Source organism: Globicephala melas, chromosome 11 (assembly GCF_963455315.2).
Source record: "Globicephala melas chromosome 11, mGloMel1.2, whole genome shotgun sequence".
Taxonomy (NCBI): domain Eukaryota; kingdom Metazoa; phylum Chordata; class Mammalia; order Artiodactyla; family Delphinidae; genus Globicephala; species Globicephala melas.
The window spans coordinates 52,751,712-52,776,712 of NC_083324.2; the positions used below are offsets into that span (position 1 = coordinate 52,751,712).

The following is a 25,001-nucleotide window of genomic DNA, read 5'->3' on the forward strand; positions in this document are numbered from 1 at the left end:
TAGTTGTGCAACCAAAAAGGTAAGAAAAACAGTAAAAACAATGAAGAAATGAAGGGAACCACCAGACATATAAAATACTACACTTTCACAGTGTTCAGTACAGGTGAACACTCAATACAGAGTAATTTCTTGCCAACTTAGAGCTGGTTATGTTTCTGAAAAGTTGGCAAAACCATCACCTGGCAATGAAAAAAAACCTCATAAAAAAAGGAGGGAAAGGCGGGGGTTTTAATCCTTCTGGATGAGAGCCTCTGAGAATCTGATGAAAATATGGATTCTCTCACCAGAAGAATGTGCATAAAAATTTTGCAGAATTTTGAATTTATTTTTAGAAGACCCCCAACATATAAGTCACAATAGAAAGTCATTTCTTTCCAGCACTGAAAAACCTACTCTGAGTTATCTTCTTCAAGAGTTCAGAAAAACTACACCTGTGATCTACCAGTTTTGGGAAATCAAGAGTATACTTATTCAAGTTTCTGACTCAGCCATTAAAAATCGTTTAAAATTTACTGTTATTTTCATCAGGGAAAAAAATAACACCATGACCACAGGGATAGCACCAGTTAGGCAAAGTGCTATGTAACCACCTGGTTCTTTTTCAAATTACTGTGGTGCTTAAGGGCTTTTTGTATCAAAACAGTAAAACAATAGTGTCTCCATTCTTTGCTCCATCTCAAAAAATTAAAGAGAGGTGGCAGAAAGAGGAGAAAAAATAATATTTAGTTTTCATTTGTTTAAGAGGAATATAATAAACTTCACATTTACAAAAAAGATCTGATTTTTAAATTTTGGTATATAAATAAAGCACCGTGCTATCTCAAACTGTGGTTGGCAAAGATGTAGTTGGTGTGAGATTACTCTACCAACACTTAAAACAGATGTCTTTTGTGCATCCTAGAAAAGAAAAAACTAGAAGCTACATAAAGAAAAAACACTGAATACAAGATTCTGAAATAATACAAATATTTTTCTTGAAAAAATGCAACCATGAAACATGGATACCAACTTATGAATAAACTATAGTTCACAAATAACTTTTCACTCAGAGCCAATAAGCCTGGGCATTATGCATACAAGTACACAATTCTAACTAAGAACCAGAGGCAAACTTGGTCCCTGACCTCAGGAAGCTGACAATCTTTGACAATCTTACAGGAGGGATAGTCAACAAGCAAATACAATCAGAGAATAGAACACACAGGATTCTAAAGAACATCTGACATTTTTTTCATTTTTAAAATCTGAAGTATAATTTAATGCATTAAAATACACTGATGTTATGTTTGATTCAATGAGTTCTGACAATTGTATAATCTCATCAACCATAACTATCACCCAAAACCATCACTGCAGAAAGTTCCCACATCACCTTTAAAGTCATTTCCCCCTCCCACTTTCTGAGTGCTTTCATCACAGATTAATTTTGCTTGTTCTCAGATTTCATATAAATGGATATTTTATTCTCTATAGGTGTCTGGCTGCTTTCACTCAACATAATGTTTCTGATATTTATTCTTGTAGGAGCAGTTTGTTCCTTTTTTCTTGCTGAGTAGTATTCCATTTTATGAATACTACAACTCATTCTCCTATTGAAGAACAAATGGGTTGGTTCCATTTGAGGCAATAATTAATAAGGCTATAACACAGTTTTCATAATGCTAATAGAAAATAAAGCTAGATCAAATTTTGTGATGGCAAGAATATACTAAAAAGAGAGAGAGAAAAGCAGCCTAGGAAGAATATTTTAAAAAGTTGAGTAAGTCCTAAAGAGATACTTGGTGTTTCATTAAGTCTGTTAGATGCTCTTGTGGTATGCATCTTCACAGCATTTGCCATTCTAAACTGTTTCAAATCTGTCTCCCCCACTAGACTAGAATCATGTCTATCTGGGTTCACACCATTGTATCCACAGCACCTGGCAAATAGGTAACATTCAGTGATGGGAAAGGTTTTTTTAAGGGTATTTGTATTCGTTTTCTATGGCTGTGTAACAAATTACAACAAACTCGATGGCTTAAAACAACATATATCATTATCTCATGGTTTCAGGGGTCAAGAGTCCAGGCACAGCTTAACTGGATCCCCTGCTTAGTGTCTCACAAGGCTGCAATCAAGGGGTTACCAGGGTTGGACTCTCATTTGGACTCAGTTAGGGAAATAATTCACTTCCAAGCTCACTTAGATTGCTGGCAGAATTCATTTCCTTGAGGACCCTGGTTTCTTGCTGGCAGTTCTCTGGAGCCTCATAAGGGTCTGTCTGCAGTTCCTTGCCACATGGACTTCTCCAACATGGCTGCTTAGTACTTCATAATGCCAACAAGGAGAGTCTCTGGTGTGAGTCCAGTAGTAAGACAAAAATTTTATATAACGTTAACATAATCATGGAAGCTACATCCCAACCGCCCAAACTCTGTCCACCACTCTATTCTTCAAAGACTATCAATAGATAAGCTCTTTCAAAAATAAGTCATTCTGTGAAAAGATTCACAGTCAATTATAATTCTAAGAGGTTTTTTTTGCAAAGTGTAGCATAAGATTTTACAAAATTGGCTGGGTTAACACGTATTCACCTCGTAAATGAGAAGGCAACCAGTGCCACCAACAGAAATGATCAATTATGGATGCCAAATGTAAGCATAAGAGAATCGAGAAATAAAGGAAAGGAACAGAATTTCACAGAGATAATAAAAGTGAAAACCAAAGTGTTAGAACACCAATGATTACATCCAGGATTAAAGGTTTTCTGTTCCTTCTCTTTACCTTGTCTAAGAACTTTCAGGCTACACAAGGTACCAGATCTACATAAATCCCACTAGTTAGGAGACTACATATATACCCAAAATTCACACTAAAGGGAACAGAAAACAACCAAGGCAAGCGAAGAGTACAAAGCACCAGCTCAAGCTGGCATTTCAATCTACCTTTTATTATTCCTGCCATCTAGTGGCAGGATCAAAAACAAAAGCATGCCACAATGACATGCTAATAAATAAGTACATGAGAGGAAAAAAACCCCAATTTACTAACACTATTAAAATGAACAATCTAAATCCAATCCTACCATGTGATACATATAAACACTGTTTATATAATCATATTAAACACACAGCCAATTTTATAACTATGGAAACTCATATGTGAGGATATATTCAAGCCTAATACGATTATAGAGATTCATACCAATATTTAAGTAACAACAGCAAAACAATAAAATTTCAAAGGATTACTAATGATACAGAATAAAGAAGTCATTGTTTTTTTTCTTTCTTTTTTTTTTTTTGCAGTACGCGGGCCTCTCACTGTTGTGGCCTCTCCCGTTGTGGAGCACAGGCTCCGGATGCGCAGGCTCAGCGGCCATGGCTCATGGGCCCAGCCGCTCCGTGGCATGTAGGATCTTCCCGGACCGGGGCACGAACCCGTGTCCCCTGCATCGGCAGGCGGACTCTCAATCACTGCGCCACCAGGGAAGCCCCAAAGAAGTCATTTTTTACTATTTTATTATTACTAGGTCAATTCTGAAGTTTGAAAAGACCCACAAATGCAGTCTGACCACTACCACACCATCAAATCATGACTCATTTATGTAAAAGCAGTTGCTACTGGGTCATAAGAGAACTCTCACTAACCTCCCTGGCTCTTACAGCTGATGGGTGGGTCATTTTGACTCGAGGTCTTCCATAAGCAGAGAGCATGCTGTATGTATCAGATGGACAAACTACCTGTTTCTCTACTCCTGAGCAACACATGGAAAAAAAACAAGGGTTGTTCAAAAGCTGGAAATGTCCTGCAGAACTTCTCTGTACCATCCCACTTAAGGTGAAATGCATTACAAATGAAAAAGATATCAGATCTCACAAGAACACACAGAGCAAAACTACTTTCAAACATATATCCATATTTTAGTTCCCTCTCAACTTCTGCCTTAACTGGCAATGAGAGCTATCAGTTTTCTTAAGTATCCATGTGAAACAGGAGTATGTTGTGCTTTATAAAGGACACTTAATAAACTGAAAAAAAGAAAAAATGATGAGAAGCTGGCACCAAAAAATTATATCAAAATAAGTATCTTAATGCCATTTAAAAAATCTAAAAAAAATTTCTAGGATCACATATAAAAGAGTGTATTTGATAAATTAAAATTATCCAATGATACTTTTTGCTCAGTTAAATGCAATACAGACTGAAATCTAAAAAAACCTACACGAAAGGCAGATGCACACGCCTTCATGTATTCTTTCTCCCTACGTGTATGTGTAATACACATTTTAGTCAGGCACACATTCATATATAATTGCAACAAGATCTCCAACAAATGTTATAAACATGTTGATTTACATTTATTTATTGTTATTAGATATTTCTAACATTGCCATTATATAATCATTATGTAATATACTATATAAATAAGATTTCCAGCTAATAAGCATTTGATATATAAATATGTATTATAATACATATATTTAAGTCAAGACACATATTCATATACTATAGAAATAAGATTTCCAACTAACAAGCACTATCTATAGTAGTAATATCCCATGACCCACAATTTGCTGTGATTAAAGAACCAAAGTGGTTTTGGTCAACTAATAAATTCAAAAGCTAAGCAAACATTCAGGGAGAAAGCAATACCAAGAGATAAACTAAAATAAAACGGCCACTCAAAATAAGCGATGTATACAGGCCTTCTCTGGACATCTTAATTTTTAAGACCTAAGGGAAGGCGTATTCATAAGCTATATTGCAATGTTAAAATCTGACAAATTTCCAAGCACTGAAGAGCTGGGTGTCAAAATACTCAACTTAGTCACCAAGACAAATCAGGGTGATGGTATAGATGAGCAGATACTTGTTTACTTATGAAAAAATATATACGCTCCCATTATAATGTGGATATACTCGATGGTCACAATGCAGTAATTCTTTCAAACCTGCAAGCCTGTCAGTCCTAGTTATAGCTCTGTGACTTTGAGAGAGTCACTTAGTATCATTAGGCCTCAGGTTCCTCATCTATCAAATAAAGCAACTAGATCAGTCTTTCCCAAACTGCATTGCACTGAACACTAATTAAAAAGCTACAGTGATTCCTAAATTAAACATGTAAACACTGTATTAAATAAAATCAATACTGTGTTCAAGAACTTCTCAGATTTTAACATGCATTGTTAAATAAGTGTATGGGGTATTCAGTTTTTTCCAAATTTAAATTATCATAGGTTATTTAGTTTTGAACTACAATTCCTGGGATATGTGTTCTGCAGAATACACTTTGGGTAAGTACTCTAACAAACAATTTCTATGTTCTCTTCTAGGTATGAAGTTCATTCTACATTCCAGAGGGGGGAAAAAGTGATCCAGTTTACCTAGTTTTAGTCACCCCATTTTCAAACAAAGTGTCAGCAAACATACTCAAGCAGTTATGAAAGAATAAAGGGAGAGTGATTCAATTTTCTCCTCCCTTTTGACCCACATTTCAGGCTTGAGGAAGAGGTGCTAGGAAATAGTGAACTATAAGAAAGTTTTAGTATCCTTCACATATCAAAGGTAATTTTATTAATTTCTATAAACTAATAACATGTATTGAACTCCTCAGAGAATAGAATGTTTTTGGTATACTCTTATTTGTAAAATGTGTTTATTCTGAGAATTACAAATGTTACAAATGCATTTATTGAATTTTAAATGAACTTAATTTTTTCCCTCTTCTACAAATGGTGTTGTACTATACTCAATCTGGTGGAATCTAGCTTTACACTTTTTGCCAAATTACCTGACACCTATACTTTATCATGGGAAAATTATAGCAAATGTTATATGTCAGTTTACTTCTTGAGGAAGGGTAACTAATTCTCATGCAGGACACTGGAATTGGAAGAATATGGGGCTGGGAAAAATAAAAATGAATGAGAGGCTCAGCCTTGTGATGCTGATATCACTGGTGGAAAAAAACACTTCTGCCTCACAGTCCAAAGATGCTCTGAATTCCACTATATGTCAAAAATCCCTCCAGTTACGTACAACTACTATTATCACTTTCATTTCCGCCTTTGAATCTTGGACCCAAGAAACCTGAAGTGACATGAAAATAAGTCATGCTGCCTGAAGCATTGCTTTTACACTGGGGAGCTGTACTGAGGTGTCTGTCTTCAACATATAGAACTGTAATGATCAGAAACTGTACTTGTACAAAGAACAATTTCCCTAAATTTGAGGGTTGGGAAGAAGTGTCTACAAGTTTATTTCTGTATACTGTGCATTTGCTCAGGCATGAGAGAAAGTTGCCTCATTTTATTCGAAGTCTTACATTGTAGAATTCAGAATTGCTCTGTGGCATTTTCAGTTTTAAAGCAACTCAGCTGCGCTTGATGCGTGCCTACAGTGTTCTTTTTAAAGTACTTATGGCAAATATTTGAATATTGTGAAGCGCTTTATTAGAATTATTATTAAACATTCTTACCACAACACTTATGAATCTTAATTTTCATGATAAACTTTTTAAGTAGGGTTAGTCAAGGAAATCTCCAATATCAGCCAATTCCTTTCCACTGTGTTCTGAGAACTCCAGCAAACCCTTAAAGTGAGAGACTGAGTGCAGAACTAGTTTGGCTATCAACACAAGTGTTTGAAATGTACTGGCAGATCGTGAATGAATGATCCAACTGAATAATTTAGAGGAAGAAAAGTGAGGACTGGGGAAGGCAGCAAGACTAGAGAACTTGGACCTGAATGTACTGGTTCCAGCTCCATCACTCTGGCATCACCAGGCCTGTATCCTAACAGAAGCCAAACTTTATCTAAAACATTATAATTGACCATAAATGAATTTTAAAAACCTGTAAATTTTTCCAAGCGTCAATCTTTTTTTTTGGGGGGGGGAGGTGTAACAAGCAGATTGATGTCATTTCATCATGCCATTTCATAATTGTACATGTTTGCATATGCTATTCTTTTTTTTTTTTTTTTTTTTGCTGTACGCGGGCCTCTCACTGTTGTGGCCTCTCCTGTTGCAGAGCACAGGCTCCGGATGCGCAGGCTGAGCGGCCATGGCTCATGGGCCCAGCCGCTCCGCGGCATGTGGGATCATCCCGGACCGGGGCACGAACCCGTGTCCCCTGCATCGGCAGGCGAACCCTCAACCACTGCGCCACCAGGGAAGCCCGCATATGCTATTCTTTATACCAAAAATATCCCCTGAGGCTGGCTGACTTCAAGGCCTACTTTCTTAACACACTAAGCAGTACTGACTCTTCTCATCTGTGAAATGGGGGTAATAAAATATCTATCTCACAGGACTGCTTAAGGACCAATAAGCCACAAAATGCAGCAAGATTTGCAACAATTTTAACCTAGACTTAGTATCACCTCCCCCTCACACACCAAAATACAAAACAACCCAGTAAAAAAACGGACTAAAGACATAACAGATATTTTACAGAAGAGGAGATAAAAATGATAAATACACTGTGGTAGCCAGTGTCCTAAGATGGCCCGAAACAATTGTCCCTACTGGTATATGCATCTTCTCCCTTGACTCAGAGATTGGCCTGGCAACTTCCTCTCTCGGGCGACTCTTTCTTAGAACCCAGCCACCATGCTGTGAGGGCAGTCCTAGCAGCCCCCCCCCACCCCAGGTATGTACCCTAGCAAACATGTACACATATGCATCAGAATATATAGTTTTTAATGTTCACAGTAGCATTATTTATTCATAAAAACAAAAAACAGGAAACCCAAATGTTAATCAACTAGAAAATGTAAAAATACAAGTCAGAGAAGCTTATATGTAGGATACTATTTTTTAAAGCTCCAAACAAAGCAAAACTTAGGAATATACTGTCTAGAAATACATACATGAACTGGTTTTTTTTTTCCCCCAAAGGAAATGTTAAATAGAACTCAGGATGATTGTTTCCTAGTGCTAAGACGAAAACCAGGAGGATAGGCTAGAGAAGGAACATGAACAGATGTGAAATTGATAATGTTTTATTTCTATAGTTAGGTAAGGGTTTCACAGGTGTTTATCATTATGTTCATAATTACATATATGGGTATATATTGATACATTCTTTTATATGCAAGTTGCATTCTCAATATAGTTTGATTTACAAAAATTTTATTTATAATATTGTGGCCAATTCATATCGCACAATTATGACATCCAAAACTTATTACACACTTTTTAAAAGTCTAAATGATTATTTCAGAAGGAAAATCTTTTTTTGTTGTTGTTTTAAATTGTTTATATCAGATACTTCATTTAAATGCAGTAAATTATTTTAACAACCAAAATAAAGTATCTTAGAAAAGATCTCCCTTTCTAATGAAGTGACTGACTCATTTTTAACAACCTTCAAAAAATATCCTTGGGCTTCCCTGGTGGCGCAGTGGTTGTGAGTCCGCCTGCCAATGCAGGGGACACGGGTTCGTGCCTCGGTCCGGGAAGATCCCGCATGCCGCGGAGCGGCTGGGCCCGTGAGCCATGGCCGCTGAGCCTGTGCGTCCGGAGCCTGTGCTCCGCAATGGGAGAGGCCACAGCAGTGAGAGGCCCGAGTGCCGCAAAAAAAAAAAAAAAAAAAAATCCTTATATTTAAAAAGATTTTAGTTGCGCCTCAAGTTCATTTTTCTACTTTGAACAAATGACTGGGCTTTACACAGTTGTTTTTTTTTTAATTAATTAATTTATTTATTTATTTTTGGCTGCATTGGGTCTTTGTTGCTGAGCGCGGGCTTTCTCTAGTTGCTGTGAGTGGGGGCAGCTCTTCGTTGTGGTGCACAGGCTTCTCATTGAAGTGGCTTCTCTTGTAGCGGAGTATGGCCTCTAGGCACACAGGCCTCAGTAGTTGTGGCACATGGGCTTAGTTGCTCCACAGCACGTGGGATCTTCCCGGACCAGGGATCGAACCTGTGTCCCCTGCACTGGCAGGCAGATTCTTAACCACTGCGCCACCAGGGAAGTCCTTTTACAGTTTTAAGATTACAGTTCATCTGCTGTACATTGTTTCATTATCCTGTTCTTTCAAGTGTCAGAAAGCTGCTTAGCATATTAAAACAAAAGTCTTCTTTAGCTAACTAGAATAAAAATATTAAGATTGAAATTAAACTTCCATGAAGCAAGTTTATTAAATTTTTAAATTTAACATATTCAATAGTTTAATTGTCAATTTATTCAACAAACCCTACTCACTATAACAGATTTTTTTTAAAGGCACACTAATGGATGAAGGCTAAAAAAAAACATTTTTAAGCAAAAACATCTTGTGAGATCATTACAGCACATCAGGTTTAGGACTCACAGGAATGCTGCTATTATTACATGGAATAATAGTATAATTAAAGAGCTGATTAGTCATTTTGTTAGAGCTCAATCCATAGTAAAAGAAGATAAATATATATCTTGGTTTACTTAACTCTTAAGATCTACAATATTCAATGATCCTCCCAATGACAAGACATAGACAAAACTATTTCCACTGCAGACACTTTAATGGAGACAAGCAACTTATTTCATCCCTAGTGAGTATTTTTATTTAGTATCCTTTAACCTCTTATGGTAAAGTTTAAATGAGATCAGAGCTGGGATGGCTTCCTAAAATGTTGCTTAATTTCCATATAAATTACCTATTATCATAAAGTTAAGAGCCAAGAAACTAAATGGATCATTAATCTAATCCCACCCAAACTCATCATTTGTATGATTTAGTATATTCTAACCAGTGACTGTGTATACAATGATCATTTCTATTCTTCCACATCAAGATATTATTTCTCACGTTCAAACAAAACGCCAGCTTGTGAATTTTACTTTGGTTGCTGATATCTTTTTTCATTTATCATCTCAAAAGTTAACAACACTGGAACTTTTATCATTCATATAGTTATTGGATATTAACTTGTCTGTCTTTTCTTATTCAATGTTCCTTAACTAGTGAGTTAAAACTTGAGACAGAGCTTTTACTCAAGAGTTGTTTGTATTTGGAAGAAATACTTCTGTAACTAAAATCTCCCTCCCTTAAAGTTCTTCCTAAGGTATCCATCTGTCCAACTAGCCATCTCTCAATTGCTGATGGCAATCACTGATGCTCACATAAACTACTTCTATAAGCATTATCACCTCCTTTCTTCAACTCTTTCCTTCTTAAGATTAAAATGACACTTTTATTGAGAGCAAGATTTTGATGTTCACTATAAGAGGTTCACCATAGCAATTCCAGTGTGTGTGTAGGGGCTGGGGGTGGGTGGTGTTTTTCAACACCACCAAGCAATTCTCTGACACCATCTGCATGTTCTACAATTCAACTGACACTATCTACCTGGAGAGAGCATCAGATTCCACAGGTTAAGGGCTCAGTCCTGCAAGACTGTGCACCCCATCAACTTCAGATGCCAATCAGAAGTTCACGTTGTCACCTGTGCTTCTAACCAACTGGCTACAGATGGGAGGTCCAAGAACCCCTTGGGTTGGATTAATATACTAGCTCACAAAATTCAAAGAAATATTTTGTTAAGTACATCACCGGTTTATTATAAAAGGGTAGAACTCAGGAACAGCCAGATGGAAGAGATGGTATGTGGGAAGGGGTGCGGAGCTTCCATGCCCTCTCCAAACCCACCACTCTCTCTCAATCTCCACATGCTCACCAACCAAGAAGCTCTCCAAACTCTGATCCTTTTGGTTTTCATGGAGACTCCATTACATAGTCATGATTGATTAAATTATTAGCCACTGGTGATTCCAGTGATTAAATCACCTCCAGCTCCTCTCCCCTCCCCAGAGGTCAGGGGGTGGGACTGAAATCTCCAACCCTCTAACTGGGGTTGGCTCCACTGGCAACCATCTCCCATCCTTAGGTGACCCAGGGGCTTTCCAAAAGTCACTCATTAACATAACAAAAGACACCTTTAAAGCTCTCAACATTTAGGAAACTCCAAGGGGGATTTAGACCAAATATGTACTTCCTATTAAAAATCACAACATCCCAACTACACATATGATTTTCCCGACAGCACAGTCAAGTCCAAGGTTTATCAAGGTATTACACGATAAGCACTTCCTGTACTATTACTATCATCACCAAAACATAAAATGTGGTTATCATTAAGGATAAAGGATCCATGTTAATATAAATTGAACACTCACTAAGTTCCCAATATAATGTAGTTATTCTGGGAAGAAAATTTTCTTAAGGATCTTCCGTTTGTCTTTCTATAGTAACAGTAACAATAAATTGTTGTTATTATCATTCATTAGAGGGGGAAATGAGCACCATATCACCACAACAGTATCTCGCCAATTTAGGCAAAGAACGAATAATAACTTAGTCTCCTTGAGTGTTTTTACATTACACGTGTTAAAATCTTCAAAATGGCTCTGGCCTATTTAGTTAAATGAACAGTCATAAAATTTAACTGAAGTAAGTCTACTTTATACTGGGATTAATAAAACTTGTACCTATACCTCACGTAAAGCAGATAAGCTATACTGGATTGTTATTTCTGAAAGAAGTATGCTGGGCATGTTTCCTAATAGTTAATACATTTCAGAAAAATATCCCTACTTCCCTGAAGAAGTCACACAAGAGGAATACTAGCGGTGTTAAAATAGCTTAAATCATTAAGTTGGACCATTATCCAACCAGAGCCTAATTCAAAGTTTCTCTCTGGCATGTGGATTTGGGGGAGAAAGCGTAATAAGTATATCTTCCTTATGATACTTGATTTAAATTTTAAGTTTGAATTCTTTAGAAATATTGATTGACTACATTGGAAGTTTGAAGAAAGACAGTCCTAGATTTAAATTCTTCTTCAACTAATAATGAATTAACCATACAGTCTTTTATTTGTTCACAAACGAAATCAACGGTAATCCATTCAAGTAGCATGGGTTCCATAGTAATGCACAGCAGAAAAATACCAACCAATTTCATCAAAATCATTCTGACCAATAGATAGAAACGCATTAGAAGCATTCATGTTTATTTCACTTAAGAACTGCTTTCTAATTAAAAGCTCATAAGCTGGAATCACGTTTCCAATAGTATCTTTAAATCACTTGCTAATACATAATGACGAATTCTCATATCCTAATAGATTCTAAGTTCCTACCTAAAGATCAATGACCTTTTACCATTCTTTGAATACAACTTTTTATCCCCTCAAGACAGTTTCTGAAAGGATCCTACTACTATCATACCTCTCCTATTCTTCCTGAAGACTAAGACAACTACTAAATCAGTAGAGATAAAGATATTGAGACAGGCTGGGACCTGGGACCCTTTACTGCAGTGCTTGCACCTGGACAAACATCTCCTGGAGCAACAGAATACAAAGAAACTGTAAAGGACTAAAAATAACGTGTGCATACTTAGCTGGGGCCAATTATGAACAACATGATACAAAACAGCCAAAACCCAACTGCCCTTTCTGAGGTGCCAGGACCAAAATCAGGTACTGCGAATGATCCCTGCACACAGCATCACCAAGGGGGTAGGAAGACCCCCTAAGCCACCCCTCTGGCCCGACCCACCTATCACCCCTACCGTCACCCCAAAGGGACCAGCTCGGGGAGCAAGAAGGAGCAAGCTCCCGCTCAGGGAGCAAGCAAGGGATCCCGTTACTTATTTTTGCTCCCTTCTGCTGCAGCACAAGTCCCAGTAAAGTCTTGCCTGAATTCCTCATCTGGGTCTGGCCTTGAACCCGTATCTACTGATTAAAGAGGCCTTGTATCAATTTCTACTGATTGAAGAACCCAGGTCGGTAACAATATGGGAAAAGAACAGAAGTGGTGGCCAAGGAAGATTGGAAGAAAGCAACCGGAAAAACAACATTCAGAGAAACGAAAGCTATTCAGGAGCCCATGATATCAACACAAACAAAATCACACACAACCCAGGGTCAACAATCCTCTACAAAAATACCAATACATTAAACAGTCCAGTCTTAGGGTTTTCCTAAATTCCTATAGTTCAGATCCCCTTTCAACATTCTCTTTCCTTCTTTCTTTCAAGAACTAACTACAACAACTCTTTTCCTTACATAAATTTTAATACATATTCTTTAAAATGAACAACAGTTGGTAAAAGCTTCAGTTTAAAATCCAGTAATTTTGCATTTATGATTACTTGATTATCATTTGGCTCTTGAAAGTGATGTCTCCTCCTCCCAACAACCCTCTTCTTTGCAGTCTGTGTCTGTTGAAAGATTACATCTCTCTGGCCAGTTAGTACCTTTAAAAAACTTGTCAAGGTTATCTAGAGACAAGGTTGGCTAGAGCTCAGTGTTCAACCATGAGACAATCTTTTTATCTCAAGTGAAGACAAGGATGCCTTCTCTTTCTAACAGATACTTCCTTCCTGCTGCAAAAGAGCAGGCAACCTCCTCGGTGAGTGAGAAGCCTGGTTAATGAAATTATTGCTAAACCTTATTATCCACATACACTCAACAACCCTTGATCAGTGAAGATGAATCTTAAAAACAATGATGAGCAAAAAAAGCAAGACACAAAAGTCACAAGTGCGTTTTTCTAAAGTTTTTAAATAGGCAAAACTAAATTATATTACTTAGGAATGCACTCAGAATTATACCACCTAGGGGAAAAAGCAAGAATGTAATTATTGTAAAGTGTGTGGCGTGGAAGGGGATGGATTGAGAAAGCACACACCAAGAATTCTGAGGTCATGGCAATTTTCTTGATTACATGAGTGATGGTCACATGGGTGTTTATTTTATAATTACACTGTATATTAGGTTTAAATACTTTTCAGAATGTGTTATATTTCACCATAAGAGAAAAAAATTTTTAAAGGCTGAAACTGAACATCTTCTCACTGATAATAAAAAGCCTCTGTAGACTACATTTCTTTTCTCATTTATGTAAATATTTAAGACATTTTCAAAGAATAACTCAAAAACTACAAGAGTGCTACCTTCCAATAACTCTGTACTCCATTATTTTTCCTGTGGATTATACAAGTAAGATCGTATAATTTAGTTTAACAATAAAAACTTCTTAAATAGGGTGTATTTTTCTTTACAGGAGTTACGGGTGTTATAAGAATAAGAATGAACTGCTAAGAGAGTAGATCTAAAAAGTTCTCATCACAAGAAAAAAAATTGGGGGTAACTATGTTAAGGTGATAGATGTTAACTAGACTTACCCCAGTGATCATTTCAAAATGTATACAAATATTAAGTCATTATGTTGTATATCTGAAACTAACGTTATATGTCGACTCTACCTCAATAAAAAAAAAAAAAAAAGCATTATGGTCACAAGTGAGTTTCCAAGCATGATTCTTTTCACCAACTCCACCCATCTGGCCAGCAACAAACAATAATTTCAGCTGCGCATATACTGGCACTTTAGAAATTAATTATGAATGAATATATTTTAATTTTTTAAATAGTATAGAAAACAGTATGTGCTGTAATATTATCTATCCATCTATCTATAGAAAGAGAAGTCCAATAATTTAAGTTTAAAAATCAAATTCACTTGAAGTCATTTGCAGGTTGGAGAGTTTGCTAGATAATATTAAAGAACAGAACACCCATAGTATGAAGAAAAATCTTTACCTGAGAATAGCTAATAAACCTTTAAGGCATGAAAAAGATATTAAAAGGAAACCCCAAAAGAAACATTACCAACTTGGTTATCAGCAAATCGCTAATACTTTACTAAGAGAAACAAAATTTCTTTATGTTTTTATGCATTAATATTTCCCTTGGGATAAGAATGAAGAAAAATTAAGAATGAAGGAAAAAAAGGTCAAAAAATAAAAGTTTGAAAATTTAAACTATGGAAATTATTAAGTTATGGAAATTACAGATAACTGATGCAGTTTTTAAAATCACTAGTTCTAAAGAAGCCAAACTTCACACAAAAGCTGTTTCCATGACTAAACTTGAATTGCCAACATCTCCCACACTGTCAATTTAAAGTGAACGGTAGGGGGCTTCCCTGGTGGCGCAGCGGATGAGAGTCCGCCTGCCGATGCAGGGGACACGGGTTCGTGCCCCGGTCCGGGAAGATCCCACATGCCACAGAGCGGCTGGGCCCATGAGCCATGGCCGCTGAGCCTGCGCGTCTGGAGCCTGTGCTCCGCAACAGGAGAGGCCACAACAGAGAGAGGCCCATGTACCGCAAAAAAAAAAAAAAAAGAATAAAGTGAACGGTAGGGACTTCCCTGGTGGTCCATTGGCTAATACTCCTCGCTCCCAATGCAGGGTGCCTGGGTTCGATCCCTGGTCAGGGAACTAGATCCCACATGACAACTAAGAGTTCGCATGCCACAACCAAAGATCCCACACGCCACGGATTTGATGACCTAAGACCTGATGCAGCCAAATAAATAAATACTTTTTAAATAAAGTTATCTCTAAAAAAATAAATAAAGTGAATGGTAGACACTAACTTCCCCTCATCTTCTGAAGTAACAATTTTCAAACAACTTCTCAAAAACTTCCTCTAATGCAAACACAGGTGCAAAGAAAACAGAAAAGAATCTAGCCAAGCCACAACTGCACCACCTTAGAAAAAGTACTTCACCACTCTGGCAATCAGCTTCTTCACCCAGAAAACAAGCCAATCCAACCAACATATACTCTAAAAGTCCTTTAGTCTATAGAATTCTGAGTCTACTCCAAAAGTTTAACTTCCACCCCATAATTCTCTAACTCAAATGGCTTAATATTTCCAACCTCATTACTCTGAACTTTTTACGAACAAATGTAAATGAAAACAACATTCAGTTGGATTCATCTTTCCCTCTCATTCAGCTATTCCCTTAAAAGCCCGTCTCTGAAAATTCCCTAGTCATTCAGGTATAACAACTTTAAGCCACCATCAACTCTTCTCTCTTCCCTACATCAAAACAAAGTAATTAGCCATCATCCAACTAATGAGTGTGGTTAGCTTGGGCAGGGACTGTGCCCAGGGCATTTTGATAGGTCAATGTGTTAAGACTTAAATCAGGGCCGCTGATTAAAAAACATTAAATTAAATGGAGGACATGTTCATTTAAGCCTGCCTTGGAGGCAGAGAATGCAATAAAAAGCACATAGATTTTGTAGAACAGGCGGAGACATAGATCTTGGAGAACAAGTGGACCTGTATTATTCAATCCTTGAGAGGAATACTGAATTGAAATATTTTTTATCTACAGAAATAAAAGATGTTACCTGATCTCTTCAATTCTAGGATCTAAAATCAAGTTATAAGACAAGGTAAAAAACTAAGTATCTACCACTATTTAGAACACATGTTAAAGTTACCCTGCAACACTAAGTTCCAAAGAAAGAAAAAAAGTCACAGATGATATGGTCAAGTACCAGTCACAATTTTCTAGAAATTTGTTTTCCTAAAAATAGTACAAACTTCTCCAACATAAAGACACCAACTTACATACAGGTTATACTCGAAAATATGTTTAAATGTCTTTCATTTAAAACTATGAAAGCACTTTTCCAAAGAAATAAAGCTCCAAATAGTAGTTAGGTTTCCTGGAATGTCTACAAATGCCAGTTAACGTACATTTATCAATACTAAAACGTGAGAGCCTCGAGCAGTTGCTCCTATTTCTTCCAACCCTGACCTAACAACCATTTTTTTTTTAATCTTATGGTATTGACACTTTCTATCAATTTCTAAATCCCTGGAAATTATTCATGTAAGAAAAAGGTAAAGTAAGGACACAGAAACCTTCTCAGAAAAGAGTAAGAGGTTTAAAAACAAAAAATGTCCACCCGAATAAGATAAAGCAAATAAAGGAGTGAAGATGGAGTAGCAGGTTAACCATTTACATTTTTTCCCTTTCAACAGTATTAATTTGCCCATATAGTATAGTTGTGGGTCCTACATTATTTGAAATGTTTTCCTATCTTCCTATTTATTGTAGGGATTGACAGAAGCCACTTTTGCAATCATACATAAAACTCCATTAAGCAGGGCTTCCCGGGTGGCGCAGTGGTTGAGAGTCCGCCTGCCAATGCAGGGGACACGGGTTCGTGCCCCGGTCAGGGAAGATCCCACATGCCGCAGAGCAGCTGCGCCCGTGAGCCATGGCCGCTGAGCCTATGCGTCCGGAGCCTGTGCTCCGCAACGGGAGAGGCCACAACAGTGAGAGGCCCGCGTACCGCAAAAAAAACAAAAAACCCCCGAAAACTCCATTAAGCATTCCATGTGGATAAAACATGGCAAAGAAAGAGCATAAGACTCATCATAGTAAGCAACAGGCTGACCAATAAAAGGCTTCTAATAATTCAAAAGTTTAGGAGTTCCACATAAACTAAATCTAATAAAACCAACATCAATATCTTTCTAATAACTTCAGAGTTTCTCCTGAGACACCAGATTCAACAGTCATTTAACAGACTTGGGTTAATGCAATGACTTATGATGTAGGTTAGGTAAGTTACTAACCAAAACCTAGGATGATTGAATCTGGTTCTAACCTGCACTCCAATCAAAGACGATATATAAACAGTATTTATACTCATTATATTCAAGTATTATAGAAAATAAGTGCTACCCAGAAATAAGAGCTCCTCTTTATCATGGAGTTGAGGAACAAAGATAACATTCATTACATTACAGTACACTATCGGTATCCTACAAGTAAGATTTAAAAACAGTAATGGACAGATAAAAAGATACGATAAAGCAAATAAAGTAAATACTAACCGTAGAATCTACATGTTCAGTATGAGTGTTCATTGTAAAAATCTTTCAACTTTTTTGTATGCTTGAAAATTTTCATAACAATTAGCATTATACAGGTCTACTGAATTGTAGGGTGCTTTATAATTCAAGTTAACTGCAATATTGTCTTTCTCTAATAGCACTAAGTTTGCAAAGTAAACAAATTGAGGAAAAAAATATGATTCAGTCACTGGATAATATTAATCTTTCCGGTATTTCTGAGAGCACATATGCACTGATTAATAAGATATCACGATGAAGAGAACTTTTAACATTTTCTCTCATACCCCAAAGCACCCAAAACTTATTGAGAGCATAAAAATCAGAGACAGATCATAGGCAGACTAGTAAGTTTCCTCATATTCATAATAACTGTGTCAGAGCCTATAATGCAATCCTTATTCTAAGTTTCTACGACCGATGTTGTCTTTTTGCAAACTACTCATGGCAGTATGTCATGTGCAGTATTATTCAAGTTAGCCCTCAACGTATGAATACTCTAAAGCAAGAAAAAGTTCCAAAGTGGTTGCTGACAGAGCCTAACTCCCCCAGGACATGCCTCAGGAAACCCAGGATTACTACCTATAGGAGCCACCACGCTCACCCAATGGGATGAGGTCCAATCCCATCATCCAACCCAGCAGCTCAAGGCACTCCTTTCACCTCCTCCCTGCGTGTTCCTACAACATAGAATGATCTCAAGAGCTCAAGGCTAGAAAAGTTTTAAATTACAATGAAATCAGTGACAGTATACAATAAGTCCCCTACATATGAACGAACAAGTTCGTTCCTCCAAGAGCACATAAGTAAGTCTAATTTGTTCCTAAGTCCAACGAAGTTAGCCTAGGTACCCAGCTAACACAATCAGCTACATAGTACTGTACTGTAATAGGTTTATAATACTTTTCACACAAATAATACATAAAAAACAAACACAAAAAATAAATAAAACATTTTTAATCTTACAGTACAGTACCTTGAAAAGTACAGTAGTACTGTACAACAGCTGGCATACAGGGGCACGTTCCCATCTTTGAAAGTTCCCAACTTGAAGGTTCGTATGTAGGGACTTACTGTACCTATTCTGAAGTGCATTTGGACTGCTGTTGCTAATGATTCCATAAAGTGCCTTTTTAAGATTTAGGGATGTTTCTGATCTAAAATTTGTTTTGTTACCCATTTTCTCTTCTTCAGAACTGAGGTCAATAGCCTCTTTTTGTCATCTGCAAAGTGAAGAAAAACATGGAGACCTCAAAGTACAGGAAGTAGTCCCCAACTTACAAACAGCTTATGTTCCAAAGGTTTATCACTCCTTTGAAAACATGTTTGTACTAATTAACCTATTTATACCATAGTTTCTATGAAAAAATGCATCCCAATTTTCAATTCTAAATTGCAGCTTTCTGCCCTGCAAAAAGGCATCTGCTGCCCTTTTACAGCTAACTGCAGCCAGAACTCAAAGCTCAGAGAAGTCTCCTTCTAGGGCTCCAAGGAGAACCCCCTACAACCTGTGCAGGCAGGGAAAAATGCAACTCTTTTATAGGGAGCTTTTCCATCGTCTCTGTGGGAAAAGCTACCACAATTTAACAAGATAATGGTTATGGGAAAAGCACCTGGTTAATATGAAAGCATTAATAGTTACAACAAAAATAAGTAGGAACTACATTCTGCTCCAGATAAAAAGAAGATAAAATTAGGTGCTGTTAAACTAGTTGGTCAACCAAATGTTTGCCAAGTACAGACAACAAATTCTCAAACTGTGTCCTCATGTCTGATCAAGTCAACTGATAAGGGAGGAAATTACTAAAGTGAAGTGGTGGAGATCATTACCAAAAATGCGACGAAGTTCTAAAAAAGTGTACTTTAAAATTCAATAAATACTATTGAACATCACATACCAACCCTTATAACAACTGGTAAGATTTATAAAATAACTTGAATGACAAACTTAAAAAACAAGTATAACTTTGTGACAATGAGTCACCTTTGGCAGCTAACTAGAGTCTTACGCAATTTAAGTACTAATATTAAAATTTACAGAAATAACTCACAATCAAACAGAGAAAGTAAACTTTTCACTAAAAAGATTTCAGAAGTGAATCCAGTACAGAGACATGAGAAAAAGGGATCAGGGAAAGCCAGAATAAATTGGTTTGTGGATACACAACCTGAGAGGAACATTTAAACATTATTAAAGGTTCATGTTACTACTACATGTTAAAACAGTAATCTGAGAGACTCCCAAGATAGTATAACACTAGAATGCTTGTAGAATCAAAGTGCTGGTACTATTAGTAGCTTTGAAGGAAAACCACTTTTAAAATTCAAATTTTTCAACAGGAATGGATTATAAAAATAAGATGCCTAACTGAGATCTTTGAAAGACATGAAAAGAAAAACATAAGTGAGCAAACACGGGATTTTTTTTTTTGACTGAAAATTCTCTCATTAAGTCACCTGAATTATACTTAAGACATTAGATTTATACTGGCCAATCTCCATTCACAATAAAGGATAGGGACAATTCCTTTTTATAAAAGGCTATTTACTACTAGTCAGAATTACCTAACATTATGAACATAAACACAAGCCGAAAACCTACATTAAGTAGGTCTTTAAGACTGAAGAGGTTTATATACCTTTACAGTATATGAATTAAAATTCGAATGTAGAATGTCATTCGTTCTACTAAAGGATGTTTCTGAAATGTTTTATGCACAGAAAGATGCAAACAGATTTTTGTGTGAGTAAAAAAGGGTTATGCTCTCCAAGCATATTCTTGAAACTAGAGAAGAAATCAACTTTTAAGTTTTTGCCATATTGAAAAAAAAAAAAACTTATCTGTGAAGCAATCCGATAAGACTTTTCATGATTATAATACTCAATTTTAGTAGAAATTCTTTGGCTCACTTGATGCAGATTTCTAATCTTCCTTCAAAATTAGGAAAAATATCAATCATCTCATCATTCAGTTGTGAATTTTTCTGCAATCCTTAATTTAAGCCTCAATGTTACTACTAAACATTATGCAGCCTTCTGTTTATAAAAATGATACTCTCCAGAAATATTATTCACAATTTTTGTTACCCGTAATGTTTGGTCAACCATGCACTTCTGCTCTTGTAAACTGAAAAAACACAACTTTCTCTTTTTACATGTTCAGCAAAACATTAGCAGTTTTCATTTTCTGGTTTCAATTTCATTTTTATCTAATTTGCTTATGTGTTTCAAAGCTAAGACTAAGAAAACTCTGTCTAGTTCATAAGCGTCACAGTAATTTATTTTCTTCTGTGATTCCAAGTAACACAGAAGTTGTTTTTTTAAAAAAAATCAAGCCTCTAAAATGGAAAGGAAACGTTTCATGGAAGCATGTCACAGCTGTTAACTGTCTACCTAAACTGGATTCTCCAGAAGTGGACCCCTCTGGTGTTCAACAGATGATGCACTACCAATTTTTCTATCTGTAACAGAACTTCAATTGGTATTTTAATATATGGGTAACTCACTCCCCCAAATATTTATTATCCATATATTTAGTAACTCTCAAGAAGATTCTCTCTCTGTACTTCCAATGACAAATACCCTCAAGTTTAGTTGGGCCTAATTATAAGGAGGTAAGATGAACTCAAGGGTGATGGGTCAAGAAAATGAATTAAGTCAGTTTAAAAGGCATAGACTAGGGCTAAAACAAAAAAGAAAGAAAACTTAACCCAGGTTGGTCAAGTTGGAAAAAAAAAATAAAGCACTCTTCCTATCTAAATAATTCACAGACCAGTGAATTAAGTTAGCTAAATTAGCTACTGCTCTTTATGTGGTAATTTCCTAAAACATTCAGGTCAGTCCCTGATACCACGTGAAACTTCAGTATTACAATCCAGCGCTCCCCATCACTATGGTACTGTTTGTTCTCTAATCCACAAACCTTCCTGCAAAGACCAATGAAGGAACTACTGCAACGCTTTCGGATATTGTGCATAACATACTGAGGGTGACAGTTTGGCTCACAGAGTAATGAGCCTGCTCTAAAAAGTAGCCCAAGATAATTGCGGACCGGTGAGGTGCAGAGTGCACTTAAAGACTTGAAAAAAAAGCCACTCTTGAAAATATCTAACATTAAATAAGCGTCCCTAGCTTTCAGATCACTTTTAGGGTTCTTATTTCCTTTCCTCCAACACCTCACTCCCTCGCTTTTTCCCTTCCCGTCTGAGAGCCAAGAGAAACACGGTAAAAGCGTGCAACCGCGAGGCTGCGCCGACGAGACTCCTGCACATCTGGACTCACCTCCAACTGCAACAGGGCACCCCCTGGGCGAGCCCATCCCAACCGGCCGAAAACGCGCGCGAGAAGCTGAGAGCAGGCGAGAGCCGCGGGCGGGGAGGCGGATAGTCCGCCGCCCGGCGCGGCGGGTCGGGCTCTGCGGGCCGAGGCGGCTACGAAGAGAAGCGTTCGCCCTCCTGGGAGTCTGCAGACTCGCCCGACCCGAGTCAAGGTCCCGCTCGGGCCCCGACGCCCCGCCTCGAGCGGCGCGGGGGAAACTTCGCTTGCAGGCGGGGGCGCGCCCGAGCTCGGGACCAGTGGCGGGTCCGGGCAGAGCGCGGGGCGGTGGGGGGGGAGGGGGGAGGGAGGCGCCGGTCCCGGTCCCGGGCCCACGGCGGGGGAGGGGCGGCGGGCACTTACCACGGGTCGAACTCGTGGATGATGCTTTCGAAGCGGATGACGGCGAAGAGGCGCGAGCTGAAGCCAGCGAGCCAGGCCAGGAAGAGAATGGTGAAGGAGAGCAGCGACTGCCAGCCGGCCGGCTGCGACAACCCCCCGGACAGCCCCGCGGGGGCCGGCTTCGGTGCCGCGCCGCCCGCCGCCTTGTGCGCGCACTGGGCCCCGGGCCCGTGGTGGCCGTGCCGGCTGTTCCCCAGGGCCATGAGGCCGCTCCACGGGGATGAGTTGAGGGACGACTTGTGCTTGCTCTCCGGGGCCGAGGGCTCCGCCATGTTGTGCCCCGGCGGCGGGTCTTGCTCCGCGCCGCCGCCGCCGCCGCCGCCGCCGCCGCCGCCTCCTGGTCCGAGGGGTGCTGGGCGGGGACCCGGTGGAGGAGGAGGAGGAGGAGGAGGAGGAGGAGAAGGAGGAAGAAGAAAGAGGAGGAGGAGGGAAGAGAGCCGCGCGCGCCTGCCCTTAGCGCCGCGAGGCCGCGGGACGGGGGGTGGAAGCGGCGGCGGGGAGTCTCCGCCTCAGCAGCGGCCGCGACCGCCGCTCTCTCAACTCGGATGGCCCCTGCGCCCCTCTAGCCATCCGTCTTCCCAGTGCAGTTGCGGCAGCGGCGAAAGCCGACGGGACGAGGGCGCCAGAGAAAAAGCAGGAGCAGACGGAGGCGGCACCACGGCTCGGAGCAGCAATGACATTCCCCCCACACCCGCCGCCCGCCCCGCCGTGAGGAGCAGGAGGAGGAGTCCTGGGGAGTCCGGGCGGAGCTCAGGCTACCTCTGACTCCGCCCCCGACCCAACAGGAACTGGCCCCTACGCCTGTCACAATGCGACAGGTCCGTTAGGGGGCGGGCCCAGAACCGCGGTGCTGGCCAATGGGGGCGCGAGCTGGGGCGGGGCTTGGCCCAACCGTTCTCCCCTCCCCCTCCCCGCCTCGCGCTCGTTCGCCCGGAGCGGCCTGGCTGCGCGGTTACTGCTTCATTGTCAGTTGAAAGACGCAGTTTCTCGCGCCTGTATTGGCGGCCAGGAGGGGCGCTAGGCGACTCCGCGCGTTGCTTCGAGCTGAGCCGGGCCAAGGGGGCGGGAGGAGGTCGAGGACAGACGGGCGGCCTCCTTTAGAACCGGTTTAGAGAACGCAGGGAGCGCCGCGCCGACTGGCCGGGCGCTCGCGGGCGCTCCGAGGTCGTGACTTTTAACCCGCTTTGCGCGGAGCGCCCATCACGTGACCGGGCGCGCGGACGCGCAGGCGCGCAGTACTAGTGCCCCGCGCGTGGGTCTGGCGCGTAGGGATCTGCCGCCTGGGGCTCCCCGCTCCTGGAGCAGCGAATCACCAGCCAGCGACCCCGCCACGACCAGCCCAGCGAGCTGCGCCAGGCGGCCTGCCTCCGAAGTCCCGGGCGAGGGCACGTTTGCCGGCGCTGGGAACTCGCCGGAGCCGGCAAACAAGCCCCTAGCTCGGGAAGGACCCGTGGGACAAGCGAAGTGCGACTTTCTCCGGCTTTTTTCTCTTCTTGTATTCTCCTGATTGCAAAGATAACGTGTGTTCACTGGAAATGTGGGCAAATGTAGGAAATTGTTAACAGTTGCATACATTCCATCAGACGAGTGAAACTTTCTGTGGACTTTAAGCTGTTACCCAATCCTCTCTTCATTAGGTGATAGCGAACTGCAGATCCCTGTACACGAATTTTTGCACGTCTAGTTTGTATTTTTAAACCTTTCTCCCCCTTTACCCAGTCCCCTGCCCCCCAAAAGAAAGTGCTACCCGGTAGACTAAACTCAAAGCAAAATGAGTTTAAGTATAAGTGGAGTAATCAACTTTATTTCAATAAAAATTTATATATATATATAATATATGGAGACTAGAAGTGCCCTGATATAAGCCCCAGGAAAGGCACGGAGCTTTCAGTATGATCAACACTCCGTAAATACTTGATTAACTTTTCATGTAAATTAATATTTACGTAAAATTGTCCATTTTGTTAGGTAAATAACATCTGAACTTAAAAGCGTGTATTCGCGTAATATTATAAAGGCACTCAATTATTAAGTCATTAAAAAATTTAGTAAAGAAAATGTAAACACATCTAGAAGTTGTGTTTAAATAGTAGGTCTTTTCAAAATGTTAGCTAAATGAATAAGTAGCCTTAGTTAGCGGCTGCTCTTTGAAACAACTGGACCCAGCTACGTACTCAACCTGCTAGATGATTAACTTTTCTCTCATTTCCCTACAAAATTAAATAAATAAATAGTCTCATTAAGGAAAGGATGAAAAGGTTTCCAGAAATAGACTTTCCCACTAATGATTTAATAGCCGACATTTATTGAACATCTAAATTTTAATGAGAATTATGATAGAATATTAACTGAGTCCTGTTGTACCAGAATTCTAGGTGACTTGCTCTATGTGAGAGCCCAAACCTTCTAGGCTAAAATGCCAGCATTTAGAGAACTTGTGCCCGTATTCCATGAACCAAAGTTCTATCAGCCTAAAATAAATCTTATTTTGTATTTTTATTTGGATATCTCTATTTTATTGCCTTTTGTGTAGATACTGCCTATTAAGTTGCACGTTATCTTATTTTGCTTCCTTTTTGGTTGTTTA

General features: G+C 39.3%; 1 protein-coding gene across 1 annotated transcript in view; it reads right to left on the minus strand.

Moving 5' to 3' along the window:
• The window catches only part of STT3B (STT3 oligosaccharyltransferase complex catalytic subunit B), a 98,148-nt gene extending 74,832 nt beyond the window's left edge, over positions 1-23,316 (minus strand). The window contains exon 1 of the mRNA XM_030830037.3: positions 22,376-23,316. Within this exon, the coding sequence (XP_030685897.1) occupies positions 22,376-22,686 (311 nt within the window). The 5' untranslated portion in view covers positions 22,687-23,316. The remainder of the gene's footprint in view (positions 1-22,375) is intronic.
• Positions 23,317-25,001: the final 1,685 nt, after the last annotated feature.